Source organism: Episyrphus balteatus, chromosome 2 (genome assembly GCF_945859705.1).
Source record: "Episyrphus balteatus chromosome 2, idEpiBalt1.1, whole genome shotgun sequence".
NCBI classification, from domain to species: domain Eukaryota; kingdom Metazoa; phylum Arthropoda; class Insecta; order Diptera; family Syrphidae; genus Episyrphus; species Episyrphus balteatus.
In genome coordinates, this window is record NC_079135.1 from 57,614,978 (window position 1) to 57,635,303 (window position 20,326).

Genomic DNA, 20,326 nt, shown 5'->3' on the forward strand with positions numbered 1-20,326 from the left:
CAATACATATTATAGTTTCAGTATGACAATTTTTAATTTATTCTTGATAGTTAATAAAAAACGATTTTAAATAATTTTAAAAATAGATTAAGCAAACAAAAACACCTACATATGGATAAAAGGTCAGAAAGAAAGAACCTATTAGTAATATAAAAAAAATTAAATATTTTTTTTGTGTTGCCGTAGGTACGCATATGCATAGTGATAGTAGAGTAGGTATATCTAAGCAACTTTCTTAACAATTTGAATAAACATTCAGGAGGTTCGTTTAACCGAGTCGTCGATACATTCACATGTGAAAAAAAATTCCAAACATTTTTTTCAATTTAATGTTCGCTCCATGTTCTCCTACAGAACAGCTCAAATGGAAAAGATTTCTTCTTTAAAATCATTATAGATTAAAACATAATTAATGTAGGTATGTATATAAATAACAAATAGAAGTTCTATTGTAATACTATCACTAAAGTTATGCCCAAAACAGATCTTGAGGGTTAAAACTATAAAATATAATTAGTATTACATAATGCTATATTGTGAGGAAAAAAAAACTGAATAAAAAAAAATAAAAAAAATAAATAATCTTAAAAAAAATCATCAAAGGTTCTGGATTATGTTTGGTATTGCAACATTGGTGCCGATAAGTTGGGATGATGTGAGCTGTTCATTCTTAGTGCTGATAAGCTTTTATTATACCATTCATCCTCAGGGGACATACCTGAAACGAATAAAATAAAGGATATTTATTACTTATGTAGAGGTTAGAATGTAATTGTAAGACAAGCTATTAATGAATAAGGAAATAAAGTATGTTATACAAAAATTTAATTTAGTGCTGGATATTTCTCATTTTATGGTTGAATGCTTTCGATGATGAAGATTTCCTTATTAGTTATTACCAGGCAAAGGAAAAAGGATTTTCTTGAATTAATAAATAAAAAAAACCTAATAAAAAGGCATTTAATAAATAAAAAAATATAAGTAGGCTAAGTGGGGCAAGACCGCCTATGAGGACAAGACCGTTTTTGTACTATGTTGTACGAAAAAAAAGTGAAATTGGCATCATTTGCAATATAAAATAGGTGCCTTTTGGTATCATCGATCACGTTTGTAAGTTTTAGCAAGTTCAGTTAAGACGCCGAAGAGTTACGGAAAATTTTGTGATTTTTCATCAAATTGTTATCGTTCATGTAAAAAGTCAGTTGTATATTTAACACTGAAAAAATTTAAATTTTTAACTTTTCTTTCTTTTTATAATAGAAAGTGAATATTTTAGAGTATTTTCTGCGAAAGAAGGAGCCATAAAGATAAATAAAAAAATAATCCAGAACATCAGATATGACCGCCCATGGGCGAAATTGGAAGCTCTCTGGTAGCTTAAAAACAGAAAAAAGAAATTCAAAGTTAAATCTTCCAAAAAGATAAGCAACAAGTGGATTTTGCATACTGTATTTGTTTGTACCTTCTATCTGCAACTGTTTTCTAGATCCAATCCATAATATTGTTGGAGTGCCCCTTGATTGGATTCAAAAAGTTATTCCGTTTTTCTTCAAAATATACAGATATGAATATGTAAGGTCTTAATCCTTAGCTTAAGTACCTACTTTACTATAAGATTTATTTTCTTATAATTTTTTTACAAGAAAGTTAAAAATTTAATAACACCGGCACACAAAAAAAAAAAAGTGTCATGAACCAGAAACCAGACCTATCTTTCTATATGTTTTTGGGCACGCTGAATCCGAATTTGGCCCCATCACCCTCCAGTTTTGAGCTGTGAGTGCATTTTGTTTGAATTTTTATGACTTTTTTGCATTTTTCTCAAAACTGAAGGGTGACCGGGCAAAACGGACTTGAAAATCGGATTCAGCGGTCCCAAAAACATATAGAAAGATAGGTCTGCTTCCTGGTACATGAAACTTTTTTTTTGTGTGCCGGGTATGACAGCGACATGTCGCGACAGTGCTTGCACACAAAAAAAAAAGTTGTATGAACCAGAAACCAGACCTATCTTTCTATATGTTTTTGGGACCGCTGAATCCGAATTTCAAGTCCGTTTTGCCCGGTCACCCTAAAGTTTTGAGAAAAGTGTAAAAAAGACCACAAAAACTACCTTTTTTTGAGTTTTTTGCATATTACTCAAAACTGGAGGGTGACAGGGCCAAACGGACTTGAAATTCGGATTCAGCGGTCCCAAAAACATATAGAAAGATAGGTCTGGTTTCTGGTTCATGACACTTTTTTTTTTTGTGTGCCGGTAATTTTTAGATAATTTTCTGTTTTAAAAAATCACACAATCTGTTTTCTTATGACGTTATCACGTAAAATTATCGTCCGTAAACCGACTTTAGAGACAACCACTTTTTTCTAATGGGAACATTGAACGTAAAATGAAAAAAAAATCTATTCCCAATTGAGGGTTCCGCGCCAAATACTAAATGACGTGGAAAGCAACTTACTAGTTCTAATAACGAATTGTCTGGCAGCTTTTAATCGCTGCTTTATATGGCTTTCGGAGGGCTTAACAACGCAAGTTTACCAATTAAAGTGTGTTGTGTAGGCTAAATTAACACAAACTCACATTCTCTGTTATTTCCCCTAAGTCTGAACACAAAAAAACAACGTCAAATCAATAAAAAATACATGATTTATCATAATTTGGCCAATGATATTGCTCCATAGGTGTTTTGGATTATTTTGAAAGGATTCCATTCCTTTTAAAACAACAATTTTTACCTTTTAAAACAACTTTGTTTATGTCTCTAAAAAAACTACATCAAACACATTTGTTCTTTTCTGTGCACCTCCCTCTCTCTCTTTTCTCTGAATGTTTTCTTCTCATTTTTGAATTGGGTAAAATATTATTCATTTGAAAAAACCTCCAACCTCAGTCGGGAATTGCACCTGGATTACTTTTGCTTCCGAGAAACACATGCATCCACTGAGCCACAGCTGGCATATTAAGGGTGGTTGATCAAATTTTGCTTTTGTTCTGGACTTTTTTTTTAATCGAGAATAAATGTTTTTCAATTCAAAAGGGAAATCATTTTATTTAAATCTAAATGCCGTGTTTCATGTAGAATCAAAACTAAAACATCTTGTTCTTACATTGTTCAGATAAAAAAAGTATAATTCATGTCATTTGAAAATGAAACCAGTGCAAGTCGAATTGAAAAAATATAAAAGGTTGAAAATCATTATTTTAAAAAACATAAATTTTTCTACTTGATAGGTAACTTGTATTTTTTTTCTCTGTGTAAATTTCATGTACCTACTGAAATTTTTACATACTTTAAATGTTTTGCCATAATGTACAACATACTACATATACCACTTTAATAACTTCTTGTAAATGAACTATATTGGTTTTAGAAAAGAAAACCATTCCGCATTTCTTAGTCTTGGAATCTAAGACATGGGAAAATTTAAAATTTCCTGTTCAAACTAATTTCAGAGTAACGAGCTTCCGTGTTTATATTGAAGACGTAATTTAATATTTCTTAAGACTTACCCATTGAATCCTGTCGGACACCAACTGAACTCATATTTGTACCGTGTGTCATTGAAAATGGTTGCGTCATACCAGGATATGATGTTGCACCCATTTGAAATAGGTCCTTGATAAAAAATTAAAAAAAAATAGTATTTAAGTTTAGTTAATGGGGAAAATCTGAAAAATGTTAGGAGAAAAAGTTTGGATGCAGTAGGTCTTGGTATTGTATTGTTTGCATAATATTTTGTTTTAATATAGGTACCTACAATATACTTAATTATATTTCCAATCAGAAAAATTATTTGTGTGACAAGTCGTTGTCTAGGCATTGAAACTGACGAGTTTTAAATAAAATGCACGAATAGGCCGCACGAGCTTACTCTTAGAGTTCAAGTTGAAACATTTTGGAGACTTTTTTACAGAAATTTGTTAAATGTTAAAAAAAAATTAATATAAAATTTATTTAAAAAAAAAAAAAAACAACATCTTAAATCGAATTGAACAAATTGCAATTTAATTTTTTTTGTTAGAAACTAGAAAAAAAAAATCAAAATCGTAAGAGCCGTTACTTAAAAACTAAGCTTTTATTAATAATTTTTTTAAAAAAGTTTTAGAATTTAATTGGTATGCCATTAGCAATTATTAATTATCATCTTAATCCAAAATTAAAAAAAAAAAATTCAATGTCCCGTTTTCGAAAATTTGATTTTTCAAAATAAAAAAAAATCAATTTTTTAAATCCAACTGACAGACTGACAGATAGATAGTACCTATATCGGAGTAAAAATAACAGACACCCTACAATCACAGTACACATAAAAAGGTAATATATTCCGAACTGACACTGGTCGCCAGATTGTCAAAACATGACACTTTGGCGACCAATGTCAGCTACCGAATTCTTAATTGTTTAAAATACCGACGAAAAACGCACAAAAACCGATAAACCACGCACACCACAAATTTTTAAACAATTATTTACCATTTTCCGCGATGAAACAGGAAGAAAATTTGTTATTTTTCAATTTATAATATTTTTAAATGACATTTTATAAATTAAAACAAAAACAAATTTCCTGTTTACTGCGATTGAAATATAAAAATTATAGGCCGACCTGACAGATTGGTGCCCATTTTTGACAAACAAATTTTGACAACGTTCGGAATATATTACCTTATTATGTGTACTGTGCCCTACAATAGCAAATATTATTCAGACTGAGATTTATTCTCAGAGTAAACCTCTTTTCAATACTGCATCCGAACAAAATTATTTATCAGATACCCTACATTTCACTCCTCATTGACTGATCCATTTCAAAAACAGTCCCTATTTCTAATATTATCATGTAAATTTACCTGCGGGTAACGATTTATTGAGTTATGATGCGGATAGGGTTGATATCCTCGAGAAACGCTATATCCTTGGATATTTCTCATCATGCCATTGCATGAAGGGATCACAGATGGTGCTAATGCTTTTTGTAACTGTTTTTCCTGTTTTCGATATTTTGCACGTCGGTTTTGAAACCAAACCTGTGGATTAAAACAAAATATTATAAACATAAATAACTTAATATTTAAAGTATTTATTCTTGAAGTTATCAGAATTATCACCAAACTAGGTTAATATGTGTTATTATTTCCAAATGATTAGATAATAGTACATTCAAAAAGTGTTCCAGGTTAGATCAGAGCTGTAAAATTGCAAGTGCCACAACCAGTACCAGTATAAAAAAGGGCTAACGAATTTGAAAATTGGTGGGGAGGTAGCTTAGAGCCAGGAGCAGGACATAGGATCATTTGCATCCCGTTCCCGTGGGCCACGAAATAAACCGTGGTATAACCAAATGCAACTAAAGAAGAAAAACCATGGTAAAATTTACAAAAAGAACATAAACAGCAAACTTGAATACAAAAATTGACACAAAAACACTTAAAATTAACTCAATTATAAAGTTCAAGTGACCTCAACTCAACTTGAACTTTAAAATTGAATTATATTCAATCGCTCCACTTAAACATAAAGTAATTTTTTACTATTTTTTCTTCGTTACTTAAAATTAACTTTTATTTAGAATTTGAAATTATGAATTTCAAATAATTTTCATTAAAAATATTAAATTAAATAAAAAAAATGTTAATTTGGAAAATAATTAGGTACACAATTAAAAATTTTGTCGTATTTTTTAATACAACCTATGGAATTAGGCATTTTTCAAAACAAAAATTACACTGGGTCAACAAAATAAAACTTTTTTTTTTACAGAAACCAAAATATATTACGAAACTTTGTGACAAAATTTGAAAGCGATTGGTAAAGAACTTTACGAGATTTGCTATTAAAAGCAAATGAACATGAGATATACCGAACACGTTGATTTCCACTTAAGATTTCTCGAAGAAGAAAAGAGATATTAAAAAGATTTAAACGGATTTCGAAAGATAAAATTTAGTTATTTTAGAAACCGTTACAAATTCAATTTAAAAAATAACCAAACGCTAAGAAATAACCTCGAAAACTGGTAAAAAGCGGCATTTTCGATTTTCTAACGCGAATTAGATATTCTATCACTTCATGTGATAGAATTTTTCTAACTTCGGATTCGAGCTCAGCACACAAAAAATCTATAGAAAAGTATATTTTCGTTTCTGTAACAAAAACCTTGTTGGCCATTGTTATTAGTTTTTAATATTGCGATTTTATTACACAGTTTTTTTTAATAATTTTTGTTCTATTAATTTCAAATACAAAAAATTAAAATATATATTAGTTTCAAATACAAAGCATTAAAATACACTAGCCCAAGAAATTAAGGAAACAAAAAAAAATATGATTTTTTTAGTGATTTTCGACAGGCAAAAAATGATCGCATCATGACAAATCAAGAAGCATGTGAAAGCTACATTCTTCTAGTTTAAGGATTTTATGACTAAATATTTTATTTCTAACGGTCAAAAAGTGTTGCTTTTGAAATTGTCATTTGTTCAAGAAAAATTTTCCCCATAAGATTCAATGGGAGCGTATTCAATTTAACTCGTTATATGTATACACGAATTTATTTTTTGTGACTTGGTTCACTTCAGCTCTTAGCCTCCATATAAATTCCAATACATTTTTTATTATTTTTCTATTTTTTTTTCCTCTGCAAGCTTTCCTTCATAAATTATATGTTAATCGGTAGGTAAAAATCCTTTTATCCACTCCCACAAATTTTTTCACGCTGCACATAGGAGTATTTTTATAAAAAACCTGGCCAAAAATTGTTTTTTTGGTTAAAAAAGGATGTATTTATGGTATTCATGAATTTATGATATTTTGTGTATGTTAAGAGAAATTGGACATACTTTCTTTTTGCTTAGTAAGAAAATGCAAATGTGCCCTTTTCACTTAGTGAAAACATTCGTAAAAAGTGCTTTAATGTTTAAAGTATTTAACTGACATCAATAAATTGAAAGACATTAATATCATTTTATAAACAAAAAACAGACATTTATTCCTAGTTAAAAAAAAATAACTTGAAAAAAGAAAAAAAAAATAATTATAGGTAATTCAACATGAAAACTTACAAAATATTATTAGAAAAAAAAAAAACAAAAATAAAAATGAAAATTTTGGCTGAGTTTCTGAATAAGATTCGTTTTACTTGATCGGAGTATTTGATAAGCGTTAAGATTTTTGATCTCATATTTTATGGTTTTTGCTTAGAAAGAAATTAATTCTGCATTAAATTTGATTCAATATATAAATAGAACAATAAAACTGTCTATAAAAAAATTTCTCAAAACGCAAAACGGTCTCGGAATTCTTAAAAAACGGGGAAAAAATGTTGTACTTTGAGATTCAGTCTATAAAATCTACACCCAATTTGGTGCTTGAGCAAAATAAAAAAATATTTTTACAATAACAAAAAAATTACAATTACTCTGTAAGAAAATCTAAAATTGACCGAAAAATGACTGAGTAAAAAATCGTTGAATTGTGAAAACATTGAAAAACGGTTTTTTGAACATTACTTGAAATTTTGAGGGTCTATGAAAAATTTCAAGTGCCGATATATAATGTACTCAGTAATACCTACAACCTCAGCTAGGTCATTTCCAAAGTACTTACTTTTTTACGACTAACATAGTTTCAATTCAATGCAGAATAACGAAAACGAAATGATTAAAGTTGTTCAAGAAATAATTACAAAAATATGAAGTTTTGATACAATATGAGTAGTTCAAAGCCCGAATTGAAATAGAAAAAACAATGGGTCGCACGTACTTGCTCTTGTAGTCTAAAGTACCTTTAAATTAGTTTACAATTCAAAATGTTAAACTATAATAAGATTAATAATATTGTGAGAATTGTCTTTAAAGTTTAAACAAAATTGGTTTTAACGAGATATCCGGGAAAGAGTCGACATCAATCAAAGTTTTATTTTTTTTGCAAAAAAATATATTTCCATTTACAGCATTTTTTGAAGAAAAAAATCGGAAAAGCAATTTTGTTCGCGTTACTAACATCATATTTCAAAATACTCAAAATAGTAGGTACACTTTCTAAAGGAGATAAAAAACTACCTTGGAAAATACAAAAAAATCATCAGTAGGTACGCATGAAATTTCATGAAAATCCGTACACCCGTTTAGCCTGCCGCTTCATGTACAGATGGACGAGCCCACGGACGCGACTCACCCACTGACCGATTGACGTCATAAAAAAAACTACTTTTCTGGCTTCTCCATCATCGTAATTTTAGTTCCTATTATACCTAACCTTGAAAATTTTTTTTAACACGAAACCAATACCTAATGTCGTTTTCTATTGACTTTTGAGATTTTTGTGTAAAATTCTCAGATTTTCCACTGCAAATAGAATATGAAATCTAGTTTTGTAAAATTTGCGAAATCTGTGCGTATAAAAAAACTAAAACAACAAAAAATGTTCAGACAAATGTCAAACAGAGGAGTGTGTGTGAAAGTGCGTGTGTTTGTATGCGTGAATCTTGATAAAAATCCAGAATCAGATTCTTGAATCTCAGATTAATTTTTTTGTCATTTTTTTGAATCTCAAGACGCAAATAGATCATGAAATCTGAGATTTGTCCACTATTTCCCCTCTTCACTCCCCCTTTCAGCTGTCAAATTCACAAATCTCATTCTGAGATTCGTCAATAGAAAACGACATAACACCTAAGTATTGGGCAAGTACTTAGGCAAGTGCACAAAAGAGCAATTAAAAAACACTTACCAAGGTACTAAGCATTGAAATATAAATATACCTACCTAGATCTAGATTAGATGCAACAGTTATCTTTGAAATCATTTTATAACAAGACACGATCTAAAAAAGAAGGAAACAAAATTCCAGGCTTTGACCCATGTATATTTAGAACCCGTTTTGAAAAACTTTTAGCTGTCTATTTTGGTTTTCAGAAAATCGTGTTTTGGCCAGGTTCTTACTGCAAATACTCCTATGTGAGCCGACCGGTAATAGCGATGCCGAGTTATTCGCAAACTCATACATATAAACATTTTTATCTTTATCCCCTTTTTATATTTTACGGTGGGTTTTCATTTTACAGCATTTTCCTATTTAGCTTAGCCTATTATCTTTTAAAAGACTGGGATTATTCTCTGGCACCATATACATCTTAAGGACGAAAAACGAAATGGAATCCCTTTTATCCTCCAAATTCATCCCATAGTCATAAAACACATCAGCGCAGCGGGGGCGAAGTTGTGTTTGGTGTAAGTTTGCTCTGCTAAACATTACAGAAGGACAAAAATGGTGGTGGAGTGAAATTAGAAAGTAAGCAATGCGAATTTTTCTTACAGAACATAAGAAAAAGAAAAAAAAAATTAGGATACAAAAAATAAAATGTTTTCTAACATAAAAGACTTCTCAGAGTTAAGATACAATTTACAATATTTGTTGTTGCAAGATGTGTCGTACCATTCTGCCCCCCCCCCCCCCCCTAGAGAAAGTAAACGAAATGAAGGAATAAGGTTTTAAAGAAAAAAGTCAGGCTTTACGGTCGGCGATTGTGGGTGGTGTCGAATGAGCGTGAGAGGGTGGTTTTGCTCCCTTATTTATATTATCGTTATTATACTTGTACTTTGCTATGAGGTGTAATGGTGGTAGTTTTGTGATGGTGAATGGTAGATGGTAAAATAAAATACCAGGAGATGAGATAAGGCTGTTTGTGCTGTCTTCATCTAGTTGGATTGGTTGTTTAGTTGCTTTGCTGAAAAAGACGATGACGTCGGTAATGGGAATGGGGGAGAGAGGTTAAGGAATTCTGATGAAAATTGTATGAAGATAACTTTGGGGTAGAGGCAAAGTTGATAATTCGGACGGATGATGAAGATTCTGATGATGGTGACTGTGATGATATTGCGATGGGGTTTTCTTCTAGATTAAAGCTTTGGAGAGTGTGTGCAATATAGAAATTTGTGGGAGGAGTACTAAACTCAATTAAGGATCCATTTGAAGTCATATACCTACCTATCTACACATTTTCTTTTTGTAGGAAAGTTTTTTCGTCTGTGTTATTTTATAGGTACCAGCATTACATTTGATATGTTCGCATTAAATTTTTTATATGTTCTTAAAGCAAATGACATTTCGTAAGTTTCTAGCATGGTTCTTTTTAAAATGTGCATATACCTAACTACAATATATAAATGAACCCAATAGTAAAAATGCGATAGATAATAAAATAAATAACAATCACTCTTCATAGTTAGGTAGGTACCTTTATAGTTTATACCTACATATGTTTAATTCCATGACAAAGTGTACACGAATTTTGAACAGATTATGCAGACTTTTTTACTTTTTCCAATAGCAAAATACTATTTAAAAACGGCAGAAAATTTGCGCTTTCTCACTTTTGACTAGTGCATAGAGAATTTCGGCGTTATATTACTTCTCCAGTATGATGGTTACAATAACGATTGTGAGCTCATTTTATAGATAATTATAAGTGCTATAGTTCATTCTCCAAGAATTACCCAAACAAATCAAAAGTTCATCAGATTCATATATGAAAAATGTAATTTTGCCCCTAACTTGCGAGACAAGCCCGCACTTTGACCAACCAACTCTAAGGCCGTGTGTCAATTGCGTAAAATAGTTAACACCTTGTAAAATTTGTGACACTATTGAGGTGAATAAAAAATTTTCATTTAATTCAAATTTATTGGGCTCTGGGGCCTGGTTAAATTTGAGTTAATTTTTTTTTTTGCAGATGGTTTCGTTTTGTTTTTTATTTATTAAAAAGGAGTTTCATGGCAGAAAAGAGGCAGAGAAAAATATTAAACAATTTGAAGTTTTTTATTCACCCCAATAGTGTCAAAAAGTTTACACGGTGTTAACTATTTAACGTAACTCACACACAGCCTAACTTGCAGAGTTTTGGAGGTATCGAATTTTGAACTTTCCAAAAACAATATTTTTGTGACGTTTGGCATGATAATATCTCAAAAACGTCATGTTATAGGATTTTTCTGACTTTGAATTCGAGCTTAGCACACATCTAGATAACGGATTTAAAAAAAGAATTATTTGCTATTGAACCCCCAAAAAAACATTTCTGCATCAAAAAACGAGCAAAAACACTACAAAAATAGTGTTTTTCAAAGTTCAAAATTCAACACCTACCTAAAAAATTCTGCAAGTTAGAGCCATTCTAATAGTCGATTTAAATTTAGAAAGTCAAAGGCCATTAGAAAAATATAGTTTGGGTTCTATGGAAAAATCTTTCTGGAAAAATCGATCTTAAAATTCTTTTTTTTTTTTAATTTTTCTCAATATTTTCTATTATAAAAGTATAGTTTTTGTGCATAGTCTTGAATAAAAGGTTTTAAATCTAAATAATGGCATTCCAATCTTTTCCAAAACCAAACGGTTTTTCAGTACCTTTTTTCTCATGAAAATCGGGTATTTTTTCAAATAAATTCGTCAAAAATCCAAAAATTAATATTTTCCTAAAAATATTTTTAAAATATGTAAAACACATAACAAAGTTATTTTTAACTAGGTTTTGTTAAAATCCAAACATTTTTGTAAAAGATAAAAATAGAAAACCAACAAACCGTATTTTTGTATTTTTCTCAATATTTTTGAGGTTACCTATATAAATTTTTTTTTGAGTTAAAGTTGTAGATCTTTTTATTATCTAAAACTTTTTTTCGATAGGAGGTGTACTTTTGACAGATTTTTTTGACTTATATTTTTTGATTGAATTTTTGTTGCCCTAAGATTTTGGAATGGAATAAAGATTTAAGAAAAAATCGTAAAAAAACACGATTTTTGACACCCACTCCACTTTTTCGCCCACACACCCCCTTTCCCCCAATTTGTTTGCAGCAATTTATTTTTCCCTTTCATATACCTACTATTTATCCTTAATTTTTCCACCACCCATATGCTGCTAATAATTTTTTTCAACTTTTTTCCTTCAGAAAACCGGATTGGCACTGGTCTATTCAGCCGTTCTTGGTATAACAATAAGATTAAGAAGATTTTGTTAAAAATAAAAAAATTTAATTTCTTCTAGGTAACTCAATTTTTTAATTATGTACATTTTCCCATTTGACTTTTTTGAAAATTTTATTAAATTTTTAAATGAAAGTTTTTGATGTTTTTAGATTGAAAATGTGAATTAAAATAAAAATGTTATGTTTTTTTTTTTTTTACTTTTTTGTATTTAAGTTTCAGTTCTTCCATTGTAAGTGATATTTATATTTATTCACCTTTCAAACCTTATCTGGACTTCTGGACTTCTACAAATAATTTAAGACTAATTAAGCCAAATCGGTCCAGTTTTAGCGAGACTAACAGCAATTTATTTTTATATACATATAATAATATATAATAATATGAAATATTTAATTTTTCATGTTTGGGGACATAGTCTATTTAATAGACCGGAGCTCCAGAGCAAAAATAGAACAAATTTGTTCAAGACTTTTTATTGCTGAATATAATTCCTTGGCATAAAAGTATACCTCAGCCAAAAATGCTACTAAATCCATTGGTGCATTTCTGAGAAAACGGCAACACTGGTCGGTTTTCAGTTTTTTTTATTTAACTAGAAAACCAAGCCTAATTTTTAAATGGTACAAGGACGCAGGTGGCCATGGCACAGAGGAATGGGTAGATGACTTCAGAGCCAGACATCGTTGGTTCGTGCCCAACGGTCGGCTCAGAAGTTCAATTGTCAACCATGTCTCCCCTCTGTACCACGTTTTTTTTTTGTCTTTCTTTGTCTTTCTCTGTTGTATTATAATGTCTTGTGCTGTATCAGCCAAATGGACTTATATTAGTTTCCGAAGCTGTAGTGTGTCTGGTCTAGAAGATTTATCGTAGCAAATTAAATATTCTATCAAGTTAAGGTGGTAAAAAAATTAAAAAAATTAGTTTTGACGAAAATTGTATCCTGAAATCAATCAGAAAAAAGTTAAAAAATTGAGGATTTTATTTTTTTTTACTTAATCATTGGGCATTTTGTGTATGAACCCGGTACCTACTTCCAAACTTTGTCCTAATAAAATAAAGTAGAGGTAAAATCCTTTAACAATATGCAATTTTTAATTTTTTTTTGTTAAGAAACGACAGAAATGTACCTTTTCAAAAATTAACACTTTTTCTTCATTTTTGACTTTTTTAATGAAAGCCAATTTTTAAAATTCGATAAAAAGGTAATAATTGGTTAGTTTTAGACTTTTAGGCCGTGTGCGAATTGCGTTGGTTAAATTAAATGTTGGTTAAATTCTCTACCACGATTAAAATCTGACGTTTGGTTAAAAAAGGGATCAAATTTATTTTTTTGCTGTGCGAATTGGGTTAAAATGTGTTAAAAGGGACTTTATTTTTGGCACTACTTTGATTAAAATTACTTCAAGATAAAACAAAATTACCCTCAAAAATGGTTTTTCTTGTTTTCAATTAATCATTTTTTTTTTTACAAAACCCAGGTGAATACATATAAAGTTAAATATTTTAGTATGAAAGTGTAAGAAATTCTCAATTTCTTATACATACTTTTTTTTTATTTTAATCGATAAATTCCCACTTCATTTCGATCAAAAAGAAATTTTGAATTCAGTCTTCGAACACTTATTCATAGTTCAGTAGCTGCCAACAAAATAGAAATATAAAAAACAAACAAACAATTCGTACATTTTCAATTTTTGAATAATAATTTGAGGAAGTACTTTGTATTAATACTTTAACATTTCTCAAAATTTCACTGCATTATAACAAAAATAATTTCAAATCTATCTTGATCTTTCTATCTTGAGAAACGTCAAATTTTAACCACTAGCGTCAAATTTGTTTTAATCCATTTTATTCACCACGATAGTGTCAAAATTTAACCAAACGTCAAATTTTAACCAATATTGTAACGCAATTCGCACACGGCCTTAAAGTAAACAGACCTTGAGGGATTGAATAAATATAAGCTAGTATATCAAACTAAGAATTTTAATTGCATCCTTATGGCCTTATGTGCAATTTTGTGCATTGACGGACAGCCATTAGCTTTGCTCTATTGCAGTGGTTTTCAAACTTTTTGAGTTCGCGACCCCCTTGAGAGGAAAATATTTTGGCAACCCTCTCACACTGTAATTTGTCAGTATTTTTCAATAGCTGCCAAAGCCTTGTCCGGCAATATAAGTGCACTAATTGCAAATTTGAAACTCATAATGCTAAACTTTGCATGAACACAATGCTTTCTTCATCGAAGAAGTTACTACCTCCAGAATTAAATGATGTGCTTAAAGATGTGATAAAAAAGTGAATTTTATTTAAGTCCAGGGGGCTGTTTCTCGACAAGCCACACCCATAGCCGTATTTAAGGGGGGATTATGGGGTTTAACCCCTCCCGAAATTTTTTTTTTTTAGAAAATCAAAAGATATACTATAAACAAATTCAAGTCTAATATGTGCAGTACTAAATGGTTTGTTTGTGTATTTTAGTAATTTAATTACCTATCTGAAAATCTCCCTAAAAGTCTCTACCAATTTCATATCGTTAAAGAAGCTGTCGATGAAGTTTTTATAAGGAAAAGCAGAAATTTTATGGTCCATTACAACGTTTGGTAAGGGATTTTTCAAAAAACTAGTTTTTACCTCTTTGATCATTACCTAAAGCACTATGTAAACACCTTTAAATGTTCTTTTAAGAACTCTTTAAATAACACAAGTATTTCTACAAGGTTTTTGATGTCGAGACTAAACTATACTTTTTCAAAGGGTTGCTGAACTCGAATCCGAAGACAAATATATTGATCAGACTCGTTTTTGAAATATTGCCGTTAAATCTATTTAAGTCTTTCCGACATCTTATCCTTTTATTTCAGAGAGTGTAGTACTTATGTAAAATATTTCGTTATATTTTTAGCTTTCTATTATCAAATTGTATCAAATTAGAAAAATAAACAATTTAAGTTTATAGTTTAATTTCAAAGTGAAGTACTCAGCTCATGCCAAACAACTTGGATTATTTAAAAAAAAATTTATTTTTAAGCATTCTCGATTTAATTTAGAACTTAATAATTAATTATTATCAATAATTGATATAATAGAATATATCAATTTTTTGCTAGAAAATTTCAGTGCGAGAAAAATTTCATTTTTCAATGTTTTTATATATAAAATTGTACGAACTAATTTTTTGTATAAAGCCTAATAATGGTTCAAATTTATTTCTTAAAAAAAATTTTTTGATCGCTAACGCTCGCAATTTATATCAAACAACTTATCATTCCTTGTACCAATTTAAACTAGAAATGCCGCCGAATATTCGGCCATTTTATATTCGGTACATTCTTAAATTCTTCTACGGTAAGCAGAGCTATTTTAAACTTTTAACTATGAATTTCTCTCCTAAAAAATACTTAAAAAGGATATTGGCAAGTTGTTCGCTCTGACACAGTTCTAATGAACATTTGCTTTAGCGAAATTAAGAATCGACTTCAGTTACATATACTTGATAAAAAACGTGATTCCTAAAAAAAAATTGTTCGGTCTGATGTAACAGACCATAAAGAGGTCAGTTGCATTTCAAAGAGAATAACATTGACACATGTTTTGGAATTAAGAGCTGATTTATTGGTGTTTTTACTAACAAACAAATTTGATTCGTTTCTCTTCGTTCAAAAGATTCTTGAAGAAAATTCATCGGAAGGATCAATATTTGTTAGCTCCCATTTTCCTCTCATAGTAAAGAGTTTATTAAATTTTGAGAGAAAGGAGCTTTCCTCAAATGGATTCTGAAAGTAAAAATGTAACTAAGATGGATTTCAAGTCCTTTTTCTAAAAATTCGGTAAAACTTACTCATCTACTTCGTTTAAGCCATAATTTACTCGATTACAAGGTAGGTAAAAAAAAGCAGGATAGCGTGTTAAAAGCGGGAGCGGGTCATAATTCTGCTTGTCAAAATTCTGTACGACAAAATTCTGTAGGGTCAAAATACTGTGAGACCATAATTCTGTACGTCATTATACTGTAAATACAAAATTCTGTACGTCAAAATACTGTATGGACAAAATACTGACTTGCAAAATTCTGTTTTGTAAAATTCTGTACGGCAAAATTCTGTATATCAAAATTCTGTAAAAATGCTGTAAAAAAATATCGTTTTGATAATGTACAAAAGTGCGCGCTCACTTTTTTACATTATCAAAACGATATTTTTTTACAGCATTTTTACAGAATTTTGATATACAGAATTTTGCCGTACAGAATTTTGATATACAGTATTTTGACCAAACAGAATTTTGCTACACAGAATTTTGACTTTCAGAATTTTGCTCGTACAGCATTTTGCACATACAGAATTTTGACATACAGTATTTTGGCATACAGTATTTTGAATACAGAATTTTGCAACATACAGAATTTCGACCCCAACCCGTTAAAAGCAACTGACAAATTCTAGATCAAGGCCGTGTGTGAATCGCGTTAAATAGTTAACCCCGTGTAAAATTTTTGACACTATTGAGGTGAATAAAAAATGTTCAGTTGTTTAAAATTTAATGAGCTCTGGGACCTGGTTAAATTAGGTTAAATTTTTTTTGCAGATGGTTTTGTTAAGATAGAGAAAAATACTTAACAATATGAAATTGTTTTATTCACCTCAATAGTGTCAAAAATTTTACACGGGGTTAACTATTTAACGCAATTCACACACGGCCTAAGAGAGCATTTTGCGCTATCAAACGAAGGTTTGCGGATTGCGGTTGTTATTGCTCTTCGCCACTTCATACGCAATGTGGAATCACAATCTATCCTCAATGTTGGACATCACAACTATTACTATTTTTTTCTAAACTTGAAGACCTCAATCTCAGCGATGCCATAAGTATAACTAGGCTGTGACAGGCGTTATGTTTTCGAGACTATTGTGTTTAATTTTTTGTTTGTTTATTTGAATACGATTTTTTAACTGAGCATATTGGGGTATTCACAATATGCTCAGTTAAAAAATCGTATTATCATGATTTCGACGTTTGGTTGCTTCTGCAATGTGATGGTTACAAAAATAATAAAGGGCTCATTTTATAGATACAGTCGACTCCCGCTGAGTCGAACTTTCACGGGACTTGAAAATCGGTTCGAGTTATAGAGGGAAATTCGAGTTAGAGGGATTTATTTAATATTTTTTCATCAAAATTGTTCATTAAAAATGGTGAAAAAGTTCGACTTAGAGGGAAATTCGACTTAGAGGGAGTCGACTGTAATTAAAAATGCTATTATTAATTTTTGAAGAAAATCTCAAACAAATCAAAAGTTCGTCAGATATTTGAAAAAATGTCATTTTGCCTTAACCTTGCGAGACAAACCCGGACCGACTATAAAATTGAATTCAATTAACTCACGGAATTCATTTTTATATCGTTTTTAAGATAATTTCATTGTGATAAGTCTGTGCTCGGACATTTTTGGTTTAAATGAGTAAAAATGGAGCTATGAAATAAAAACGGCATCTTTTCAAAGATAGCGGTTGTTCCCGATTTCCTATCATCCTAACAAATTGACTTTTACGATAGGCACATACACCCGAACACGTTCCATGAAAAAATTTTGTCCCGCGAAAAATGCGACTTGATTTAATAATTTACTGGAGGCTATTTTGTTTAAAACTCATTTGATTATTTTTTTGGTTTTTCAAGAAAAACTTTTCGTTGGTCGTTCGCGAGGGGATATTGTCATCGTCATTCGTCACTATTAGATTCATCTTGTTTTCCGTCACGTTCATGTGCAATTCTTCTGTGGTTGGCAAAATGCTTTTAGATTATTAATACTTCCTGAATTTAATTTCTATTCATAAGGGTATGTACCTAATAAAGAACCTTTTCTTGAAAAATGCATAAAGGGTAACAGTTCGTAACTATTGGAAAAAGTAAAAAAGCCTCCATAATTTGTTCACATTCATTGGATTTGTTTGCATTGTTATCGTTTTATTATGTTTTAGTGCAGTAACTAAAGCAAATTACAGATCCAATTTTTATAATTTCTGTTCTTAAACGTCGGTAATAAAAAAGCCTTTAAAATCTATGTTTTAAAAATTGGCGGTGCTGCCGTTTTAGTTGTTTAAACAAATAATAAATTTATTTTCAAAACTTTTTTTTTTTAATTTCATAAAGATTATTTAGATTATTTACAGAAAAAAATTATATGGGAGTGAAGGATAATATTAAATTGTTTAGGCGGTAGAAGCAATTTTCTCACAAATCGGTTTCAAATGTAAAAAAAAAATTATTACAACACAACGGCAAATTATTCATTACTAGTTTATGCTGGAAGTAAATAACGTTTGAGCAAAACAAATAGCAATATAAACAAGAAAAATGACTTTTTAAACCGGGCAAAATGCTTAAAATTATTGAAAAAACTTCCGAAAAGAATTTTGTTCGCAGTCGTACCGATAAATCGAAAAACTAATGATGCCAATCGATTTCTAAGGTCCGAACTCCGAAATAGGGGAAACAGTCAACAGCGCACATGTCAAAGATTTCGACTTGCACAGTTTTATATTTTCTTTCACAAAGGTGCCCCAATTTTTTTCTATTTTACTTTTTCAAAGGCGCTTATTTTGTGTCCTAAACATTTTGAAGAATGAAGGCGCTCCCCAATTTTGGGTTGATCTTTGTTAATCTTTGAGGACAAAGGTACCCCAATTTCTTTTGAAAGACTAAAGCAATCCTTATATTCCTCCAACCAATTTAATTTTTGTAAAGGCGCTCCTAAATTTAAATCACTTAATCATAGCTGGTAATATATGGAGTGGAGTGTATTTTTTTCGGATATTAAATAGAATAGACCGACGATATCCAGAGTCCAGACTGTTATAAATAAAAAAACAGAACTGGACCGAAAAGAATAGATATCAATGAGCTCAGCTGTATACTCACATATTTATGTGTCAAAACAAAATTAAAATAGTTTATTTGTAAAATATTGTACTTTAAAGAATTAAATAGATGAATATTTACATAGTTGCAAATATGTAGGTGCAACGTAAGGACTCTAAAACTTTCGGTATTTATTTTCTTATGTCCACAATTTTCATTTATTTGAAACTAGACGCGGGAACTACTCCCGAGTTTATTTCCCAACACTTGAAAAATTGACAGCTCTTCCATTTCTCATAAAAACTACGTTTGTGTGTTAGAATAAAAAAAATAGTTAGAAACGTGCTGAAAGCGTTTATTTATTCGCACGAAAATGCTTCGCTTCTCAGAAGAGAAATTCTCTTCTTGATTTCAAAACAGAATTCACTCAAAATCACTAATACTTACCTATGTCGTTTTCGAGTGGTTTCACTTATAAGGATTCAATCATTCTTAAATCCAATAAAACAGTCCGAATCGCTTGCACTCAATTGTGAAATTGTATATCTGTATTGTTGAATAATATAATATATATTATATGTATATATATATATTAGGGTGGGTCAAAAAAATCGAAATTCTTTTTTTTGAATTGGTACTCCGAAAAATCGATTGCTAGACCCCTCTAGAATATACACACCAAATATGAGCTCTTTATATTAATGGGAAGGTCCTCCGCTTTGCAATTTTTCATTTTTACATCAAGCTTCTACTAAAAAAAAATAATTTTTTTATTAATTGACTTTTTAGCAAATTTCTTTTCATATTCTGGTAGGAAATTGAACGCTCTACAAAAAAGGCCTTATACACTTTTTTCTTTTATCTAACCGTTGAATAGATATTTGAGGTCCAAATATCGAGAAAATCTTTAAAAATTCGTTTTTTGTTCTTAATTTTGTAACAAATTGAAAAATTATAATGATCAAAAGCGCAAGACATATTCTTGTTGGAAATTGATTGCTCCACAAAAAAGGTCTTATTAACTTTTTTCATTAATCTAACCATTCTAAAGATATTCGAGGTCAAAGTTAAAAAAAAATATAAAAACATTTTATATTTTTAAAAAATTTCTAATTCACTGAAACTTTATTATTTTCAAATTAGCAAGATATATTCTTGTAGGGGCTTAAACGTTCTACAAAAAATTCCTTGGAATGAAATTGATTGCTTTAACCGTTTAGAAGATATTCGTATCCGAATCGCAATGCATACGGGTCATAAGAAAACTATTGAAATCAGTGAGCATTGGTTTGGATACGAATATCTTCTAAACGGTTAAAGCAATCAATTTCATTCCAAGGAATTTTTTGTAGAACGTTTAAGCCCCTACAAGAATATATCTTGCTAATTTGAAAATAATAAAGTTTCAGTGAATTAGAAATTTTTTAAAAATATAAAATGTTTTTATATTTTTTTTTAACTTTGACCTCGAATAT

General features: G+C 30.1%; 1 protein-coding gene across 1 annotated transcript in view; it reads right to left on the reverse strand.

Annotated features, from left to right (window-relative positions):
• Positions 1-415: 415 nt before the first annotated feature.
• The window catches only part of LOC129909447 (retinal homeobox protein Rx-B), a 55,498-nt gene continuing 35,587 nt past the window's right edge, over positions 416-20,326 (reverse strand). The window contains 3 exon segments of the mRNA XM_055986528.1: positions 416-718; positions 3,512-3,617; positions 4,853-5,029. Of these exon segments, the coding sequence (XP_055842503.1) occupies positions 612-718; positions 3,512-3,617; positions 4,853-5,029 (390 nt within the window). The 3' untranslated portion in view covers positions 416-611.